The sequence below is a fragment of the Mercenaria mercenaria genome, chromosome 16 (genome assembly GCF_021730395.1).
Source record: "Mercenaria mercenaria strain notata chromosome 16, MADL_Memer_1, whole genome shotgun sequence".
In the NCBI taxonomy this organism is placed as follows: domain Eukaryota; kingdom Metazoa; phylum Mollusca; class Bivalvia; order Venerida; family Veneridae; genus Mercenaria; species Mercenaria mercenaria.
In genome coordinates this window covers 30,216,914-30,236,919 of record NC_069376.1, presented here as the reverse complement: position 1 = coordinate 30,236,919, position 20,006 = coordinate 30,216,914, and the positions used below count along the sequence as shown (strand labels likewise).

At 32.8% G+C, this 20,006-nt stretch overlaps 2 protein-coding genes across 4 annotated transcripts in view; both read right to left on the bottom strand.

Moving 5' to 3' along the window:
* LOC128549280 (uncharacterized) overlaps positions 1 to 18,061 on the bottom strand; it is a 34,997-nt gene extending 16,936 nt beyond the window's left edge. The window contains exons 1-4 of the mRNA XM_053525840.1: positions 17,977 to 18,061; positions 5,084 to 5,170; positions 4,701 to 4,788; positions 3,608 to 3,664 (exon numbers count right to left, since the gene is read on the bottom strand). Of these exons, the coding sequence (XP_053381815.1) occupies positions 3,608 to 3,664; positions 4,701 to 4,731 (88 nt within the window). The 5' untranslated portion in view covers positions 4,732 to 4,788; positions 5,084 to 5,170; positions 17,977 to 18,061. The remainder of the gene's footprint in view (positions 1 to 3,607; positions 3,665 to 4,700; positions 4,789 to 5,083; positions 5,171 to 17,976) is intronic.
* Positions 1 to 20,006, bottom strand: part of LOC128549572 (uncharacterized) — a 372,750-nt gene that overhangs the window by 148,505 nt on the left and 204,239 nt on the right. The gene's annotated exons all lie outside the window — the stretch shown is intronic.

Sequence of the window (20,006 nt, the reverse complement as noted above, 5' to 3'; positions counted from 1 at the left end):
GTGTAAGCAAGGTTTCCCTATTATTTGTTATATTAATCTAGTTGTGCGAACTCAGGTATCATCAGATTATCTAGACATCATTTTAGGCAAAAACTCCAGCAATGCTTTAGGAAGATCAAGCGTTGTTTTTAGTGTGTTAAAAAGATTTTCCTCTCTTTGTTTTACCTTTGACCCAGTTGTACCAGTTTTACTTCACTTGGTGTTAACAAGGTCCATCGATGTTTTTACCTAGTGAACCACTTAAAAATGTTAAGGAAACTTGAATTTGGCTTCATACTTGCAAACATGTGGAAAAAGTTATGTAGAGATTTAATAGAAAATTTGGGTTGTTTTATATTTGACCAAAAGACGCAGTTTCTGACCTCAGATGATTTGGTTGCAACATTCATCTAGATTTCATACAGACAAACACTGTGACAAATAATCTTTAAAATGTATAAAAAGTTCCCTGTAGAATATTTACATTTTTGCGGGTGTGTATGGGGGAGGAGCGTTTACGTCACATCGACACAATAATAGGACATATCGCGACTTTCCAGTTTAAAGAAAAAGTCCCATGTGCCACGGGCATCATCACATGAGGGCAACTGAGTTGAACCACCGACCTTCCGTAAGTCAGTTGTATGGCTTCCTCACATTGGGATTCTACGTCACGAGTTAGGCTCGAACACTTACCGATGAGGGGAAAGTGATTTAAAGTCGGCGACCTTAACCATTCGGTCACGGAGGCCCCTTATAAGGTTTTCATATCAATTGACATAATTACCTATTTCTATCCCAAATGAAGAAGGAACGAATGACTTCTGGATTTATACAGTGGAACTAAAAATGTAAACACATCCTACTTTAGATACATGCGTATTGCTAACAACATCAAAGTACACAGTCAGAAAATAAATCATTTTCTGAAAGTTTTATCCGAGGTGAAATAAAAAAGTCTTGGGTAAATTATTTGGAAAAATTAGAGACAACTTCGCTAAGACTTTATTGCAGGTTTATGTGACTATTTACCTAGTACCTCATGCAAACCATGCACGTTTTACCTATAGCCATAAAAAACGCATTATTACCACAAGTATTAGCCGTCTGAAAACAAAACTGTGTAAAAATCAAATCAGTTAGTGCCCTGGGGAAAGTGTGATATTTTTTATATCAAACCCACAAAATTGTGCAAGATAAAATATGTTGAAAACGCTACTTTTGTAACGAAAACACTCTCTGCTACTCATATATATGTGTCACAGTTTGAGAAATATCTAGAAATATGAGAAAATCGAAGAAAACAATTTCAGGAGTGTTAAATGCATAACTGTGTTATCCTGCATAGCTTACTTTTCCATTGCACTGATATAACATGGACAGGATTAGAAGTAACAAACGGTGTTCACTACTACTAGAATGTATTGATTCTGATATTCTAACCAGGTTTCATTCAAATTGAGCCCTAGTTGTGACCTCAGGGATATGAACAGTCTAATTATTGACGACGTACGTCAGACATAGAACGGTCACAATTTAGCATTTTGTGCTCAGGTGAGCTAATATTCAAACTAAATGGAACTGTAAACATGCGTACATGTACAGAATAACTTTTCAGAAGAGAGGGCAAAATTGGAAAAGAAAACATTAAGGGTACAAGGAAGCAGGACAGGAGACAATCATTCAGCCTGTTCACCCCCTTATGTCGATTTCAGCTTGATAACGTCACGTTTTCATGTCTTTACTGTAAAACTTAAATCCCTCCTTGAAGTTTTGGAATATGTGACTGAATAATATCCATAAATGTAGCAACCAATACCTGTTTCTCTGATTCCAGACTCATTATTTGTAGTCTGTAGTATTTGTCTCCTTGAGTCTAAAAAACCTGCTATAACAGAAACGTAATGTATTACGCAATTTTCTGAATGTAAGTCTATGTATATCATTATTTATTTAGGTCTTAGTCATACTATGAATTTGGAAACATACAAAGTTACGAAGGAAACTACACTGTAAAAATTGTAATGAAATTGATTTGACTTTAAATCTTAGATTCTGAAAATGAGTTCGTGTCATAAGGTAATAAATTAATAAAAATGCAAACTCTTGAACGACAGATAAAGTATTGTTGAAATTACATAATTATAGATACACTTCTTTCAGCCTAAGGGTTTAATAACTGTTTGATATGACCGAATTAGTACTTGTAATGTCATACTAGATGCCATGTAATATAAGTACACATTTTTGATACACCTGACTAAATGAGACATTAAATGATGAGGGACATTTTTCGAAACATAATCATGATAATGGTGGATTCAATGTAAGCGGGACACAGTATCAAACACAAACTCCTGAACCTTGTATCAATTTGGCAGAGGTTACCCAAGAAACTGTGCTAGATCTATTATTTCTTTAGTTGGCCAGCGAGTTCAGAGGAGAAGATATTTTAAGTTCTAAATGTCATCATTGATGTTTGGAGCATGTAGTAGATGGTTATCTTAGAAAAATTGCAACCTTTTGTTTGTCATGGCAACTAGAATAGGGTATTGATTACATGTATTTGAAGGAGTCTAAGAGGAACTTTCCAAAGAACATTCCTGCAAAGTCTGCTGTAACTGACTTGGTGGTTTTAGGATATGTTATTTAAAGAAATTATGAGCGACTGACAAAGGACATCCGACACTTGTGTTCATGTAGAGATTAAAATATCAAACAGATTAAAGACAAAGCACAAACTTAAACGAACTTTAGTTGTTAGTTGGATATGTCAACATTATTAGTTATATTGCTTGTTAGTGACTAGATAGGGGATATACACTGTCGAGGAAAACCATATCCTGAAATGGATTTTCAAGACAGCTGTATACCCCTTATATGAACACAAACAAGCAATGTATCGATTTCATTTTACTTAGTGTCCTTACCTTTCGTATTTCCTTAACTTGGACATAATTACTAATGCAATTGTAAACAAAATCTGTATACTAACTACCATGTACTTCATTTGTTGCTAAATAAATCATATCTGCACAGGACACCTGTGAGATGTCACAAAATGATACAGGCTAAATACTACGAGCACAGATATGGAGGAGGCGTTTACGATAAATGGTAGGAACCGAGACATTTTGTAAACTAACATAGCTACATGCAGCGCAGACCACAGTTTGTTTGTTTTAAGGTATCATATTCCTTTATTTTTGTGCAGATATTTTGACTTAATCACAAAACCAAGAAGCTCATTAACTAGATCCTTTATGAAAATCACCCTAAAATACGGTGGAAAAAATGTGTTAAAACTGTTGTTTCATCCTTTTCTATCTAGTTTACAGAGTGATCAAATTTATACCGAAAAATGTCCAACTCTTTACGAAATATATCGGGTCTGCACGTGATATCTATTAACCAATAAAAATGCAAGAATTTTGTAGAAGGTGAGATAAGTGTGTTTACCTGATCGTTGCCATCTTTCAAGGCTGGTATTTTCCGAAGGTCATGTATCATAGCATTAGTTGAATTAATATTTAGATTATTTCATTACCTCATACACATACTTAAAATTACTTCTGCAGCTTATTTAATACATGTTATTTAGTTAAATTGTGACAAGGTAAATACTCACCATATCTGTGAGCAGATGGCCACGATCCCGGTCTCTGCGGTTTAAACAGACATTTCTCTGGAAGAAAATAATGCGTTTCGGGTAAAATAAGCTTTCGACTATAGATTAAACATACTAAATTCATTTCATCACAAAACTGCTACCGAAAATAAATCACATAACTGCTCTATGATTTAAAAACTGTTTTGTTTTGTACCTAGCTTTGTGTAAAATGTGTGTTTTAAAGGCATATTTCACTGATGCACCAAAAAAACTTATCCTATAAACTTTGCGCCGTACTATTCATGCCTATTCATGCCTATTTTTCCATGGTCGAGTAAAAAGTGAATGAAGCAATTACTTCACCTGAAAACCGTTTAATTCAACAAACTTTGAACATATTCGGTGTAAATTTTAACCTATTTTAGAACCTCAAGACAGTACCTTATTTTTAACAAAACAGCCTGCGTATGACGAACGAACTAATGACGTCAAATGGTTACCTTAGCCTAGTTTATTTTCAGTCTTAGTGTGTGCAAGTGTTAGAATATTTCGAGGACTGTCACTCTTAAATATACCACAAAAGCCATTTGCCACCGCAATAATCGAAATGAACATAGCTGTTTGTTTGTTTGTTTGTTGTTTTTTGTTTGTTTGTTTTTTGTTGTTGTTGTTGTTGTTGTTTTTCAGTCGGAATAGCAGCGCTATTCAAATTCAGTATAAGTACATTACATTTAATTTGGACAAGTTCTAGAAGAATGTTTAGACCACTATAACTTGCCAAAGCCTACCTGTAACAGTAGCTGTTCAATTTTACCAAAATAACAACAAATCATCCTTGTAAAATACTGATTAACATTTACGAAACATCCATGGATATTCTACTCTTATTTGTCTCGATGATGTAATCGAGTTGTCGTTATGGTAAAGGAATCTAAACTCAAACGAACTTCATTTCGCGACTTTGCTCTGGTTTGTTATCTAAATATATAAAAGGACAAAATTACGACTCCGCATAATTATTAAAAATACAATATATAAAACTGTGCTTTTTCCAAATTATTTATTGAAATAGTTAAACAAGCTAACACTCAGAAATAAAAATAGATTTTACCAGGATTTCTTGGAGGAATGCTGCCAACCATATTTTTTTGCGAATTCTAATGACCAAGCATGTATTCCTTCGGAAGCCTTTTTCTGACCTTCAAATATAAATATATAGGACAGTTTGTCATAAGTAAGAAACACCGTTTCTCAACATTTTAACATCCTTGATTTATGACAGTACATTTGAAACAATTTAAAATATGTATCGTTCAAATTTAAACGAACCTCCAATTCACGTAATATTATTTTAAAGCTGCTAATGTGGAATCTATAAAATCTCTATTTAATTTTGCAATTTTCTAAGCTAAAGATCTTGAAAGCAATCAAAGTCAAATATTTTATACGTTCTTATACATTTACGTTAACATATAAACATTCACATCCGCCAACCTCTGATATGCGTCTTTTTGTATATATGTCCGGTTTAAATGTTAAATGTTGAGTGTTCTTCTACTGTCCTCTGCTTTTGGCTGACTTCTGATAATAAAACATTTAAACACATAAATTAAAACCATTTCAAAAATAGTGTTCAGGGAAGCCAATACGATGGTATGTTTAGTACATTTCTTTTATTGAATTATCTCGATCGCTCGAGATAAAATGTCGGGCGATTGAAATAAAATGCGCTGGGAATAACATATCGAAACAAAATGACTTGCGATCAAGGTAATGTTTCGAGCGATTTGGATAAGATGTCGTACTTTAGTAAGAACATTCCATGTGCTCGAAATAAGATGTCGTACTCTAGAGATAAGATGCCGAACGATCGAGTTGAGATGCCGTGTGATCGGAGTATAATTTCGTGCGCTATCTAGAGATGATATCCCTCAGGCGGTCATGCATTTTTACACATCAAACGTGTGAAGATTCTTACTCATGTGTTCCAATGACATATTGTTTGACCAAGACTTATCAATAAAGTCAGCCATGTATAAAGAGCAATTGTCGTGAATGATTAATTTAATTTTATTGTTTATACAAATTCGCCAAAAAGAAGCTGATTAGGAATAACAGAGTTCAATAGTTAATCTCTTCTCCTTAAAATCCACTAAAATTTATTTCAGGATGGAGAAGCATAGATTTCCTTGCTTGAATAAATGTATTTAATTAGAAAGCTGGGCAAAAATCTGGCCTGAAGGTCAACTTATGATTGATGTACTGGTAGTATAGTCCACCAGTTTCAGTTTGATTTTAGTTATGTTTTCCCCCAAGAGAATAGAGATTTTGTTACAATAGATGAAATGGAAATTTTAAAAGATTGCCTAATAAAACTTTGATTGGCATTATACAAGTATTTAAACCCAATATATTTCTCTAAAAATGAAGAGTGGTTTGCAAAAATAAAAATGTTGAAAGTACAAACTACAATTTAACAGCTGACACTAAGATACTGCCCATGACTATAAATATTTTTCAAGTAAACATTTGCCTCCGGCATTACCAAAAATGGCAATTATAGGCTGGTATATATTCGCACATGATAAAATTTGAATATGAAAATTTATATATACGAATTTTATAGCGCGGATCGCCACATACAATTTGTAACGGATGGACGAAAGAATTGTTCAGATATTTTACAGATAACGGGCCTGACGATAACCGTGTCACACGCTAGGTATTGTTCAATCATATTATAAGGGATGTGAATTTAAAGTATACTTACTTTTGCGTTTAAAGATATGTAAATGTTGCGGAGTGTCAATATATACTGTCATGAATGTTTACACTGACAGGAAAATTGAGCATTCGAAACTAAAGGAAGTTACTCGGACTAGCTACCAATTCCGGAAAAGATAACCGATCTTAATACATGTAGTTCTTTTTTTAGTTAAAACCATCATTTATTCTATTTCAGACCTGTTAACCCCTTCAAAACCATGTCAGTAGTCCCCAAGTCCATGCACTTTCAATTATCCATTTTGATTCATGTAGACAGACAAGCCCAGTCTGGGCTGCAAATGTTTGAGCCATTTTTTACGTGGTCGGTAGCAGGGTGGGTGTGGGGAGGGGTGTTCCTTCCCGCTTTGAATAGAGTCAGATTTTGAAATGGGCATTGTGGCAGGTGGTAAAAGGGCAAATGTATCAAACAGTGAAGTGGCAATATGGGGGAAGGGTGTGGGAGGATACCCTCTCTTGCAAGTAGGGTAGGGGTATCACCACAAGAAATGTATGTTACTTGAATGTTAAAATTTCATAACACAGCTCGATATTTACCAAAAATACTATATCCGGTTACGATTATACTTTTCTTTATACCGCCAAAATCTCCAGTTTCAACACTATATTTTACAAATTGTTATGATACGAAGACAGTTTAGCAGCAATTTGCAGTATCTGACATTGAAGTTTACGGTGAAATTACCTCTTATTTAAATCGTAAGCAAATTATCCGAACCAGCCAAAATTCCAGAAAGGTTACGATTTAAAACGAAGTTGTATGTAGACGTTTGCATTTTCGCCACTCGCGATTTTGCACCATTTTGATCTGGCCGAGAATGTAATTAGGATTCATCCACGAAGAATTAACGTACTGCACATATCTTATTCGGGCCATTTAAAATGAAGCTGTCATAACTTTATTTTACCGATGTGGTAAAGTCTTGGATAAGAGACATTCCATTGCTTTCAGAGGTACCTGACACAATAAAATACTAGCAGTATGTTCTGGAACTATATTTTGTCTTTCGCTGGATGTAAAAAACAAAGAAAAATATCAAACAGGGAATGCCACGCACCAAAAACGTAGCCTCCTCAAAACGAAACCCCAAAGCCTGCACAGTTCATGAAATGCACAGCGCTATACATTTGTTATTTGCGCAATGATTTTAAAGATTATTTTGGAAACGGACAGAGTAAATAATGGATAATTTGGCTGATAAGTTAATATGCAGTTTTTATTTGAATTTGTGAACATCATAATTCCTATTTTGTGACAAAAGGGCATAAAATTAGTCACCATAATCATATGCGCAAATGTATTACCAAATCCCGCAGAATCATTATGCGTGTTTATGCTTAATGAGTTACCGCGGAAGAAAATATGTGGCCTTTTTTCTTCGAATATTGCACAATTACACTTCATAAATTTGACAGTGTGACAGTAACCATCAGAACAAATCAACACCCTTTACAATATTTACAAATTTATTTACATAAGATGATTATTAACAATGCATAGATGATATTAAAAAAACAACTGATTATAAGAAAGAAAAAAAAATCAAAGTTCAGTATCTCCGGATACAAAAGATCTTACAGTTCCATTCTAAAGTGACGTGTCACAGTTCTTTAATTTAATTGCGAACTTTAAGTAGCACAAACAATATATAAACGTATCTGTAAAACAAGTCCCTTTAAACCGTGAATACGTTGATTCCGTATTGGCTCCCTATCGTGGTAGGTGATTGCATCCCTGAGCTGACTTCAGAGGATAACAAAAATCTGCGTCTTTGCGGTTTACGGCACAACCATGGGACGTAAGCTCTGCGCTGGGAATATCACATCCAGGCGAGTGAAGACAAGTGAACCTCGGGCATTGTACTTCCGGGTTATGACATCACCAGGTAAAATCGTCTGGCGGAAGAAGCTAAAATATATAACATATGGTAAGCACCATAGCAAAACAAATAAGTCAGGGCATAAAACTGCTCCTTTGGGTACACCATACCTCCGTAAGCTCCCATAAATAATACGTGCTACTTATACAAAATATATGTGCTACTAAGTTCAGACGTCACATGATTAAAATACGTCACTAATTATTTCCATTATTACAAAAAATACTTACTTAAAAGACTAAAATTAAAGTATGAAAAAGATATGAAAAGTATATGATGAAACATTATAGATACGGACATGATAAACTGCAGCTATTATTTACAACTACAAATTAACAAAATTCAATATAAATCAAACGTTATATCATAGTTGGCATCCATATTAATATCTAATACCGTACACTAAAACGGACATTAATTAGATGTGCTATAGACTGGCACACAATTACAAATTACAATAATATATTACATACAAGGTACTAAACTTGACATATAGATTTATACATAACAATACAATGCAGTAATGGCGTTCCATAACAACGAAATGTTTGACGTAAGTTTTTGAAACAAAGTACTTTATAATATCATGATACAAATTTCAGTACAAATTTTACATCTTATATAAACGAAACATTTTAGATTCCTCTTTCTAAATAATTTACAAAAGTCTGAAAAATTTAATAAATCATCCTGACATACCGAAACTAGCCAAAATCATATGCCGAAAAGTAAATGTTACAGAATTCTGTAGAATGCACAAAAATTTACCAAATAAAAATCGTAATGCAAAAAATCATACAAAAATCTAACAAATAAATTTCTTACCTCGATCGAGCATAAATTTCTAGCAAGAAAAATTAATCAGACATAGATTCGTCTATAATGTCGGAAGGTGGTGTGCGCAAGGCATATCTAGTCCAGTCTATTTAAAGGGTAATGTCCCGCCAAATACTAAATTTCATGGGATTCACGACCTATGCGTAAACTCTTGACTATTTGTATTTCCACGGGATTCACGATATAGCCGGGAAATCTAACTACTTTGGCGCGGATTGAAATTGACAATTTGAGGCCCATTATAGTGGTTTTGGGGATAAAAAAGATAAATTACTGAAGTTTATAAAATATCAACTTTCTTATTACTGAACCGAATTTAATGAAATTTACATGGAAATTTAAGTTATGAAATACAGAAAAACATTAGAGGTATTTCATGCGTGAAATATAACATTTAACTCAATAACTCAAAAATTTACAAAAAGATGATGTAATACCAGCATTTACAATACAGATAAAATAAGGCCCGTATGTCAATTTGTGACAGACAGAGTACAACGTATATTAGTCATAGGAAATGGGATTGACATAATTGAACTTCATCCGATCAATGAACTCTTTAAAATTAGAGACAATCTAATGGAACTTCATCAATTCGCTGTGTTGTGAGGCCATACAATGAGAGTGAGAAATCGGACGATAGCAAGGACTCGTTAAACGCTTTCAGCGTTTAGCCGACTCAGTAATAGAAATTGGTGATGTTTTAGCCTAATGGATTATCATTTATAAACGATATTATGAGTACTAAAATGAGTACAGTGAGTAAAGCAATTGCATCCCAGGAACTTCTTTAATTATGTTGATTTCTTTAGTCTTATAAGAAATATGAATTTCTTGTATGATATACTTGAATGGAAAATCAAGGAAAATTCCTTGTATGGAAAAGATGAATGAAGAAACCAAGGTTTTTTATTACTCTTGTCTTTATATAGAGGACATACTTTAAATATATTTTTACATAAAAAGTAAGGTTATTCACTTTGAAGAGAAGTTATACTTCGCGATATCATCTTGTACATCTGTAAAAAAAGTATCTTCCTTGTTTAGAGATCATTCTACCATGAGCAAAATCAAATAGTTTACGCATTCAGTTGGTGACTTATTACCGATTTCACTTTTTTTTAATTAAACAATAGTATCTTTATTGTTCAGAGAGACCACAATAGGCAACAATGTATCTATTCGAAATGACAATCTGTAATGTGTAAGCTATGGGGATATCGAAGATTGTTCACATTATTGCTAAAATCTTGAGTTAATATTTCTCTTTCTTAGTTTTTTTCCAGTTCATTTTTACCAAATGTGTTAGTGAAGGTAATCAACAATAAAATCAATACAACCGTTTTAAAACTATCCTAAATTGTTTATTTCTCGTAGTTAAAATGCATATTATTACCAAATGGATGTCAAACATTCATCTAAAACATCTTAAGGCATATTGAATTCAACTTTATTGACTTTCATGTATCCTTATTAAACTAACAATAAAATAAACACTTACATGAAGCTGCGTAAAAGTAAAAAAAAATGTCCTCTAGAAAAAATCCGAACATGCTTTATTTCCACAGTTTTTAACATTTGACTCAGGCAACTACATGTCCCAAGCGCTGAAAATTTCACACCAGTTCGAGACTTAGTCAGAGAGACTTTAAAGACTAATTACTAAATTTACACTGTTCTAAGATTCATTATTTACACAAACACTTTTGCTTCTACATGAGAGGTTAAGCATTAGTCAAGAATAAGTATGGTGTCAAATGTATCCAAAACCTTTCCAAGAAACGAACATTGTGATATCATGCTGAACGTAATACAATGACATCACTACTGTCTGGGCAATGAAAGAGGAAAGCATAGTTAGGGAAATTTTTAGTTGACATTATATAACCTGATAAGTAAAAAAAGTCGTGGAACATTAAAATCTGGACTCAAAAATGAAATTCAGTCTGGAAAGAAACTAATGTAAAAGCAAATCCGTCAATATGAAAGGAGGACCTGATATACAAAGCAAGTCCGTCAAAATGAGAGGAGGACCGGATGTCAAAAAAACAGGCAAGTGATATCAGGTACTAAGTGTATGAATAGTATTCCTTTAAGTGTCCCGATATTCTTAGTAGTTATTTTCTGGCATGTAGATTCTGAAAGAAACCTGTTTTTCCGTTTTTTCTTAATATAAAAACAAACAAAAAAAACTATATACCGTTTTGTCGCAATAATTCGAAAAGATATAGCAGGTTATTGTACTTGCCCAGGGATTAGTGACTGTGTTGCTCTTGCAAAACTGTTAAATGGAAACTTTCACTGTTTCTTCTTTTTTTGTAAGAGGGATAATGTTTTTATTTCATAAGACATATAAATAATTACAGACAAGCTCTATGGCTTTTCAATGACTACACAAACATTTTAACAAGGAACTACACGTACTCATCATTCGATATAATATTTATGTAACTGTACAGATTCATTACCCTCTTTTATATGGTGCAAATGAGAGCAAACGAGAAAACAGACAAAAATACAACAAAAAATATAAATATTGTATACAGTGCAAACAATAAAGAATGCTACAGATTTTCACATTACTGTAAAAGGTTGATAAATGTTTGGTAACTATTTAATATATTGGTTTTATATCCATTGTACAATATTCAGTACTATTTAGTTTAAAAATTACCATTCAAATGTAGTTAACATAAAAAGTGTCTTACAATTGCCCATCTGTCAAATTCTAAATCAGTCATATTTGAAGCTTAATATATCTCCCATGAAAACTTAAGGCTATTTCTTAAACCTACAATGCTAGGCATAACCTGGTTCCGTTTACATAAGTATATATACGTTTTTGTTTCTAAAAAAAGAATATCTAACATATAGTCTTTTCTCACAGATCCCAACAAAACAGTCAACTTATTTATTTCACAATTTGGGTCAAAGTGTTCAAGTTACTTTATTATATATTTTATGACTGGCTTAACCTTTGTACATTCCCAAAAGAGATGGATTAAAGTTCCCTCCTGGCTTTGACAAAAAGTGCACAAATTATTATTCTTAATTTTTATTTTAAACAGCAGGGAGTTTGTTGCTAAAATTCTATGTATTATTCTCGTTTGTAACCACTGTATGTATGTATCTCTTGTACACTTAAAAACATAACTATACATTAGGTTCCAATTTATACTATTTTCACTTAAGCAGTCCCACTTAGCTTGACTTGTTGGTATATCTTCATTTTTGGTAAAAATTTATTTATATATGTCTTTAAAAGAATGGGATGCATATAACAACTAATTTTTGATTTTAAGAGTTTTTTTTTTCTAGTGGTATTTTTATTCTTTTAATATAACTAGTAACAGCATTTCTTAAGCAAAAATAATGGAGGAAATTAAGCGGCCTTCCAGTTACTTCTTGTAAATGGTTAAGGTCTAGAAATTTTCCATCATCATCAATTATGTCATTTACAAATCTTTTCCCTTTTGAATACAATGAAGATATGTAGATATGCTTTCTATTTATACAAAAGTTGTTATTATAAAAAGTGGCATATTATGTAACTGTGCTGTATTAACAATAGGCAGCTTATCCATATAAGAAATGTAAGCCTTCAGTACATCTATCCAGAAGATATTTTTATTTTTTCAATAGTAATTTGGGCATATATTTTGCCACAATTAAAAAGTTTCTCCATATCAAATATTGATCTCTAAGTTACCAAATTATAACAGTTACTCTTGCTATTACAAACATAATTTCTTAGCCATTTAATTTTTAGACTATATATGTAACTTGGAATATCGATCATTTTTAGTGTAGTCTTTGATAAACACTGTATTATTTATTTTATTTTTACCACTTCAGACAAATTCATTTAGCATATCAGTAAGATTCTTGATAAAATTCTCAGCAGGAGTTGGCAGATTTATAAACAGATTTGTCAACAGAGGAAGTAACATTGCCTTGACAACTGTTATTCTACCTATTGGTGTTAATTTACGTCTTTTCCAGTATGTAATACTATTTTTCAATTTACTTAACTTTTCTTTAAAGTTTAAGTCATACATTCTGTTTAGATCAACATCAAAAACTAGGCCTAGCACTTTAAATTGAGTATCCCCCACGATAGTTTCCATCGTATTTTAATAAACCTAGTACTATATTTGAGGGAGCCTATCCAAATGATTTTTGTCTTGTCATAGTTTATCTTTAAACCAGATATCAATGAAAATCTATCTAACAGAGACCTGTCAGTTCCATCCAGTAATATACAAGTATCGTCAGCAAACTGAGAAATCTTATATTCTTCACCTTCAATCTGTATTCCCTTAATATCCTTACTTTGTCGTATTTTGATAGCTAAAATTTCTGCACACAAAATAAAGATATAAGGTGAAATTGGGTCTCCTTGTCTGCAGCCACGTTCAACTTTGAAAACATTTAATAAAAATCCATTCAGTTGTACACAAACCTCTGTATTATACAGGAGCATATTGATCCATTTCTTCATCATGTTACCAAATTTTCAATAAATTTAAAGGATATTGAATCAAATGCCTTTTCGAAATTAATCAGTACAAGTAGCCCAGGAATATAATTTGCTTCAGTATATTGCATAATGCCATATAGTAACCTGGTGTTTTCACCAATATTACGACCTTTAACAAATCCTGTGTGTTCATTTGAAATTGGTATATTCAACATTTTTTCAACCTATTTGCGATGTTACCAGAAGCCAGTTTATACAGTACATTCAAGAGTGTTATTGGTCTCCAGTTTTTTTTAAATTGTTTTGGTTTATTCTCCTTTAGGATGCAAGTTATGGTTCCTAGCTTAATATTCTTTGAAAAAAAAACAACATTTGATAAAAAGCACAGTTTATTGCTCTAACAACAAAATGCCCTAATTTCCCCAAAAACACTTTGAAAAACTTGGAAGTAAAACCATCACATTCAAGTCTTTTTTCTCTTTTCATATTTTTTAATGTTTCATGTACCTCACTATAAGTTAAAAGACCTTCAATATCATTGGCTTGTTCAGCACTTAACTTCTGTATATCATACTCATCTAGTTCATTTTCTAGATTGAAATCATCTACTAACATTTTTTTACTACAAAAAGTTTTATAATATGTTTCGGTTTCATGTCAGATTTCATTTTGGTCAAAGATAATCGATCCATTAGCCTTACTGTTTCTTCTTAATTTCTGCGACAGTCTCTATTGTCATCAAACCGCATATAATGATTGGTCTTGATTGCATCAGACAGACATCTGCAATTTCAGGATAGCATCTAAACTATTTAGATGAGTACGCACAAAACTCCTTTAAAGAATTTTTGCAAGCTCAATATCACTATAATTTCACACATTTTTATCCAACCTTTAAATGCAGCATACGAGTAAGTATTGTTTTAGTCAATAGTAAAGTTAACATACCTGAACATTTATTATGGCGAAAGGGTGTAGTGGCATTATTGTCACTTAGGCATCACTGGAGATAATCTGCAACCTGAATATTTCATAATTCGTCATATGTACGAGTAATGCAAAGCTGTATTTGCATTTTAAATTACCTATTATTTTCAACAGTACTTTGTGACACTGAGTTTTCGTATACATTGTATGTTTGTCTGAAGAAATAGTTTGATACGAAACGCGTTGCATTCCTTTGTCTTCTGTTTAAACACATTGTAATGATATAGAATATTTAAACTAGATCGTATCACAGTTTTATAGTTCACATGATCGTGCATAAATGGGATTTCACTCAACATTTTTTCTTTTCTTTTTTTGTTGGATTTAACGTTGCACCGACACATGATAGGTCATATGGCGACTTTCCAGCTTAGATGGTGGAGGAAGACCCCAGGTGCCCCTCCGTGCATTATTTTATCACGAGCGGGCACCTGGGTAGAACCACCGACCTTCCGTAACACTGCGAAAAATATTTGCATATACGGGAGTATACGGTCCCGTATATGTCTAATATACAAATATCATATAAAAGGTATCTTTCCTGAAAGTATGATCAAAACCTACGCCTTAAACATACTTTTGGACCTTGACAGTCCCTAACTTTGAATACTGACATGAACTGTTGAAACGTATTTATGCTAAGTATGAATGAACGGATCCATGTGAGAAAACATGAATGTCCAGTTAAAGAATACGGGATTCCCGTGTATGGAATGTTCCATATACGGGAAAAAAATGCTTCCGTATACGCCCGTACATTAGGAGTATACGGAATGCGTACACTCCCGTATACGGAACCATTTTCCGCAGTGTAAGCCAGCTGGATGGCTTCCTCACATGAAGAATTCAACTCTTGTACCATAGTTTATTTCATCAAGTACCTTAAATTGTGAAGGTGAGACGATCTGAATAAAAAAAAAAACTGTTGGGGACAGCAACGCTCGACTCTTCAACAGCCTTGTCATTTGAATGATAAAAGGCGAAAAGGGGTGCACCATTTTGTTAAAATGCAAATTAAAGTTATGGAACCTGTTTAAAAAAATCCTAACTTGATGGCGTGTCAATCATAAGTTTAATTAATGCCTAGCTAGCAAATGTTAAAAGTACGTACCCTGTCCAAATTTTGCTAGTTTTGTAGTTTTGTCAGCAAAAAGAAAAACAAAGCTATTTGTGCATGACATTGCAACGTAAATATAGAATTGACACACTTAAATGCTTTTTGTGCAGCAAGCAGATATGCAGCATGCTTATTGATTTCGTTAGTTTTAAGTGCGTGTGCCTGCGTAATTATCTGCATGCGCGCGTGTATGTGGTCGGGTTTAGCGTATTCCTTAACCATTTATCAATAATATAAATGCCAGTGTAGAAGTGAGCCAAAAGCCAAACATTTTAGTGCTGCCGCACTGGAATTAATGCCGTAGACGTGGTATGATGCATTCGACCTCCAGCACTCTAAGCAGACACTCTACATATCGAGACAGTAGTTAGGCAGCATTATTGCATTGTCACATCACCATAATTGCAGCAATTTTGCAGTTACTATATATACTAAGGGCCACCCCAGGATTACGCGAGCATCAAAGTACATACATTTTATTTGTACAATGTGAGCCCATCTTTATAATTTATTATATCATTCATTGACATGAACAGAAAAGGGACATCCCCGTCATGTATTGCATATTGGTCATTAAGATATGTCTGTTGTTTTTGGAAACAGGAACTTGTACAGTCAAAATAGAACCTTCAGTGAGAATTAATCAATCGGAATGTACGACTCAGAAATTTAGAAGCAGACTTTTATACAGGTTGCCTACAAAAGTCTTATATTGCTGATATTCTATTAGCACTATAACGTCCATATTCAATACGTAATTGATGGGAAGATAATATCAATCTCAATCGTGACATAGCAAATCTGTATTTATTAGGTAATAGATCTTTGAAATATTTTTCAAACTCAAAAAACACATTTAAACTTAAACACATTTTATCAAAACAATCATTAATCCTTATATACACTCATGTTCGATAGAAGCAGTTGCTTCGTACAGTGTGCAAAAAGCAGCTGGTGAAATAGCTGGATTAAAATCTGACAGAGAGGAACATTTTAAATAATAACATTCTGACGTTGACGTCTTTGGGTACGAATGGACTTTGCCTGTAAAGGGTAAAGGGAGAAGAAATGTCGATGATTCAGAAATTACGTAGTATAATTTTATTTGTCTTATAGAGAGAAATATAAGCATGGATAATGACAGTGTGTTCTTAAATGGTACATGTGATCGTTTGTTTTAGTATCCCACTTAAAACTTTATATTATTATTGGGAACAAATGAATCAGAATTGATAATTAAACATTGCACCAGAAAGTTTATTCAATCACCACGTAGATGAGGTATGATATCTTAATACGAAGTATTCGGCGGAAGTGACAAATTGTAATGTGCCAATTACTGAACATTCATTCTGAATTTGTTAAGACCTTTGTCGACGGTTCTATTTTCAGCACATCAAGCATAATTGCCGTTGTAAGGACCATTCAGATAATTCAGATAAGGTTGTGTATGTAAGGTAAGATGCCGAAGAAGGTATCTCACAGTTCAGTGTTGAAGTGTGTAGGAACAAGATCAATCGTGCTAAAACAGCCCGCGGGCTCCGTGCAATTGATTTGTCGGACACTATCATCAATATTGTTACAGTTAATTTTATCGACATTTCGGTGCTATGCCTTACTCAAGATGAACAAGAAAATCGGGAGTTACTCAACGTCAAAAGGCGTTACGTTCACTCTCGGATATTTACACACATGATGAATTGATAATATTGCATTGTCAACAAAATATCGAAAATATCAAGAATATAGAAAAAACCGTAATATCTCATAAAAAGTGATTCCATAAAAGTCACAGATATACTACTAAACATGGACATGGACATGAACAAACATACAATCACAAATTGTTTATGAAAGGGAAGGAACACAAAGATGAGTAGTTATATATATATTTGAAGTTTTCTTTGCCATACAAAAAGGGCTTCCATCGCCAAGTGGTTGAGGCCATTGACTCCAAATCAGTTGCCCTCTCCGGTGTTGGTAGTGTTTGTTCATGTTTTTAGTTTTCAGCTGCTTTACGGAAGATAGGTCAGTGGAAGTGTTAGATCAATCCTAAAACAAGGCCTGGAGGGGCACCAGGGATCTTCAGTCAACATCAAAAGGTTAAAGTCGCCATTGGCGTAAATTGTGTCGTATTGGCTCTTATCAAAGCAACATAAAATACAAAACTAAATTTTCTATGCGGTATTCTTTTGTTACTTGTTCAAGCCGAATATGTTTCAAGAGATTTGATTCTCTATTTTACAATTTGAAAATGCTATTGAAAAAGTAATAACTTTGAATTAACAAACTATATACATACACTCGATCCACAGTATGTCCACATGTTTTGCCAAAAATAATGTCTCATTCTCAGGTACGTGCAACGAACAAAACCTGCTATGGACCTTTATCGCCATAATAAACAATCAAGTAGATAACTATGCTTTCACCATCTTATCACAATATAAAGTTTATACCTTATCTGCACGTGGTGGTTTGGGTTAGGTAACATCAGTACAGATAATTAAAGCGGATAATTCAAAAATAGATTTTTATCAGTACATTTATTTAATTTGTGTTACAGTTATCGAGATAATTATATAATTATGCATTATTTCGTTTTGGACAATTGTAATTACGGTTTAATATGATTATATTATCGGCTTAGTCAAGTACGCTAGTGTCACATGTTGATAACCGACAATTACGATGCAGTTTATTTGAGGTTAATAAGTTTGAAATGGTATCGTTATTTTCCTGAAGGAAACTTTATACAACAATAGCTACCAAAATATTAACGACATGACCGTAGTTTTGGTAGATTACAAGTCAATAAAATTTGGTGAAAACTTTAAAAATTAATAAGTATTTGTAACTGTACAAACTGAGCAATATACAGTATAAGTAATACTAATCTTACTCCTTTAATATATTTCAAAAAGACACTTCTTCTGTGACAAATTTACGATCAATGTAAGCTGCACCCCAAATACAAAGGACATTTATAACAACTGTTCTCCTTATACATACTTGTATTCCTAATATATATCATTGTTGTAGAAGTTACAGTTTTGTGCTTTAATATCCATCCAGAAGGAACATTAGTGAAATTTAAAAGTAAGTCCCTAATTAAGAATATTTACTTTAAAATGTTTTGAAACTAATCTTCCGTTATTTATTTACTTTAAAACTTTTTAAAACTATTCTTCAGTTAACTGTTAAAGTTAAAAGTAAAGATTGAACATATATAATTATGTAATAAACAAATACATCAAAATATTATCGAAGCATTTAAGAATAGGAATGTAATTTACAGACTAAACTTATATATATTATATCTATGTACACACATAAGTGACTTGCCTACAAAACTGTTCTGTCGTTATTGAAACATGTGCGCCATTTTTTGTAACATCTTTCTAAAGTTAAAATATAATATTAATACATCTGACACGTTAAAAAAGTCAAAATAGAATCTAAAAAAATTAGCTTGAAATATGTAGTTCACTTAAATCATGATCGAATATCTCAAAACTAAGCACACGGACCTATACAATTTTATTTCACCATAAACAATAGATCATATGTCTGTTTATGTCTGCGAGAAGTTCCATTGATATCTACATTGTAGAAATATTTCTGTCAAGAAAATGTTAAGAAAGTTGTGAATTTCCCATAGATTTCCATTATGAAAAAATGCGTGAGGTCCAAATGTTTTGAATCAGTCTAGCAAAAATCAAGCACACGACTCTTTTTTATCGTTTTTATTTGCTGAATTTTCTAAGTATATTCTGAAGTTTGAATTATCAGGGTTTAATCAAATTCTTTATTGCACAAAATAAATCGATCCGAGCGTGCAGAATTACCTTTACAAATATGTTTTAGCCATACTATTGCAATAGCCATGCAGTTTTTTTTTTAAAATTCTTTTAACTGCTTCACAAATTGAGAATATGAGATGATTATTGTACAGTGATGCTGTTATTGTAAACAAATATTAGGCTGGCGATGTCAACGTACTGAAAACAAATTAAGAGACACTCATCGCGTTTGAAAATTTCCATTTGCCGTTTAATCAAAATGACTGAATCAACGATCATTCACTTTCATGTTTATTAATACTTATTAATACATTATTATGTAGTTTCTATTTAATTTACAGTAAAAAATCTTACCTGTATGTTTTGTTCTAGTCAAAGAGTATTTGCGACTATTCACAGGCGTCTATCATACACGTATAAACACAACTACTTGTTTTTATATCATCGCCGATGAGACATATACGTATCATAATACGTAATACATATACGTTAATAATCTACCTGGCATAGCTTTATAATTGAGGGTTAA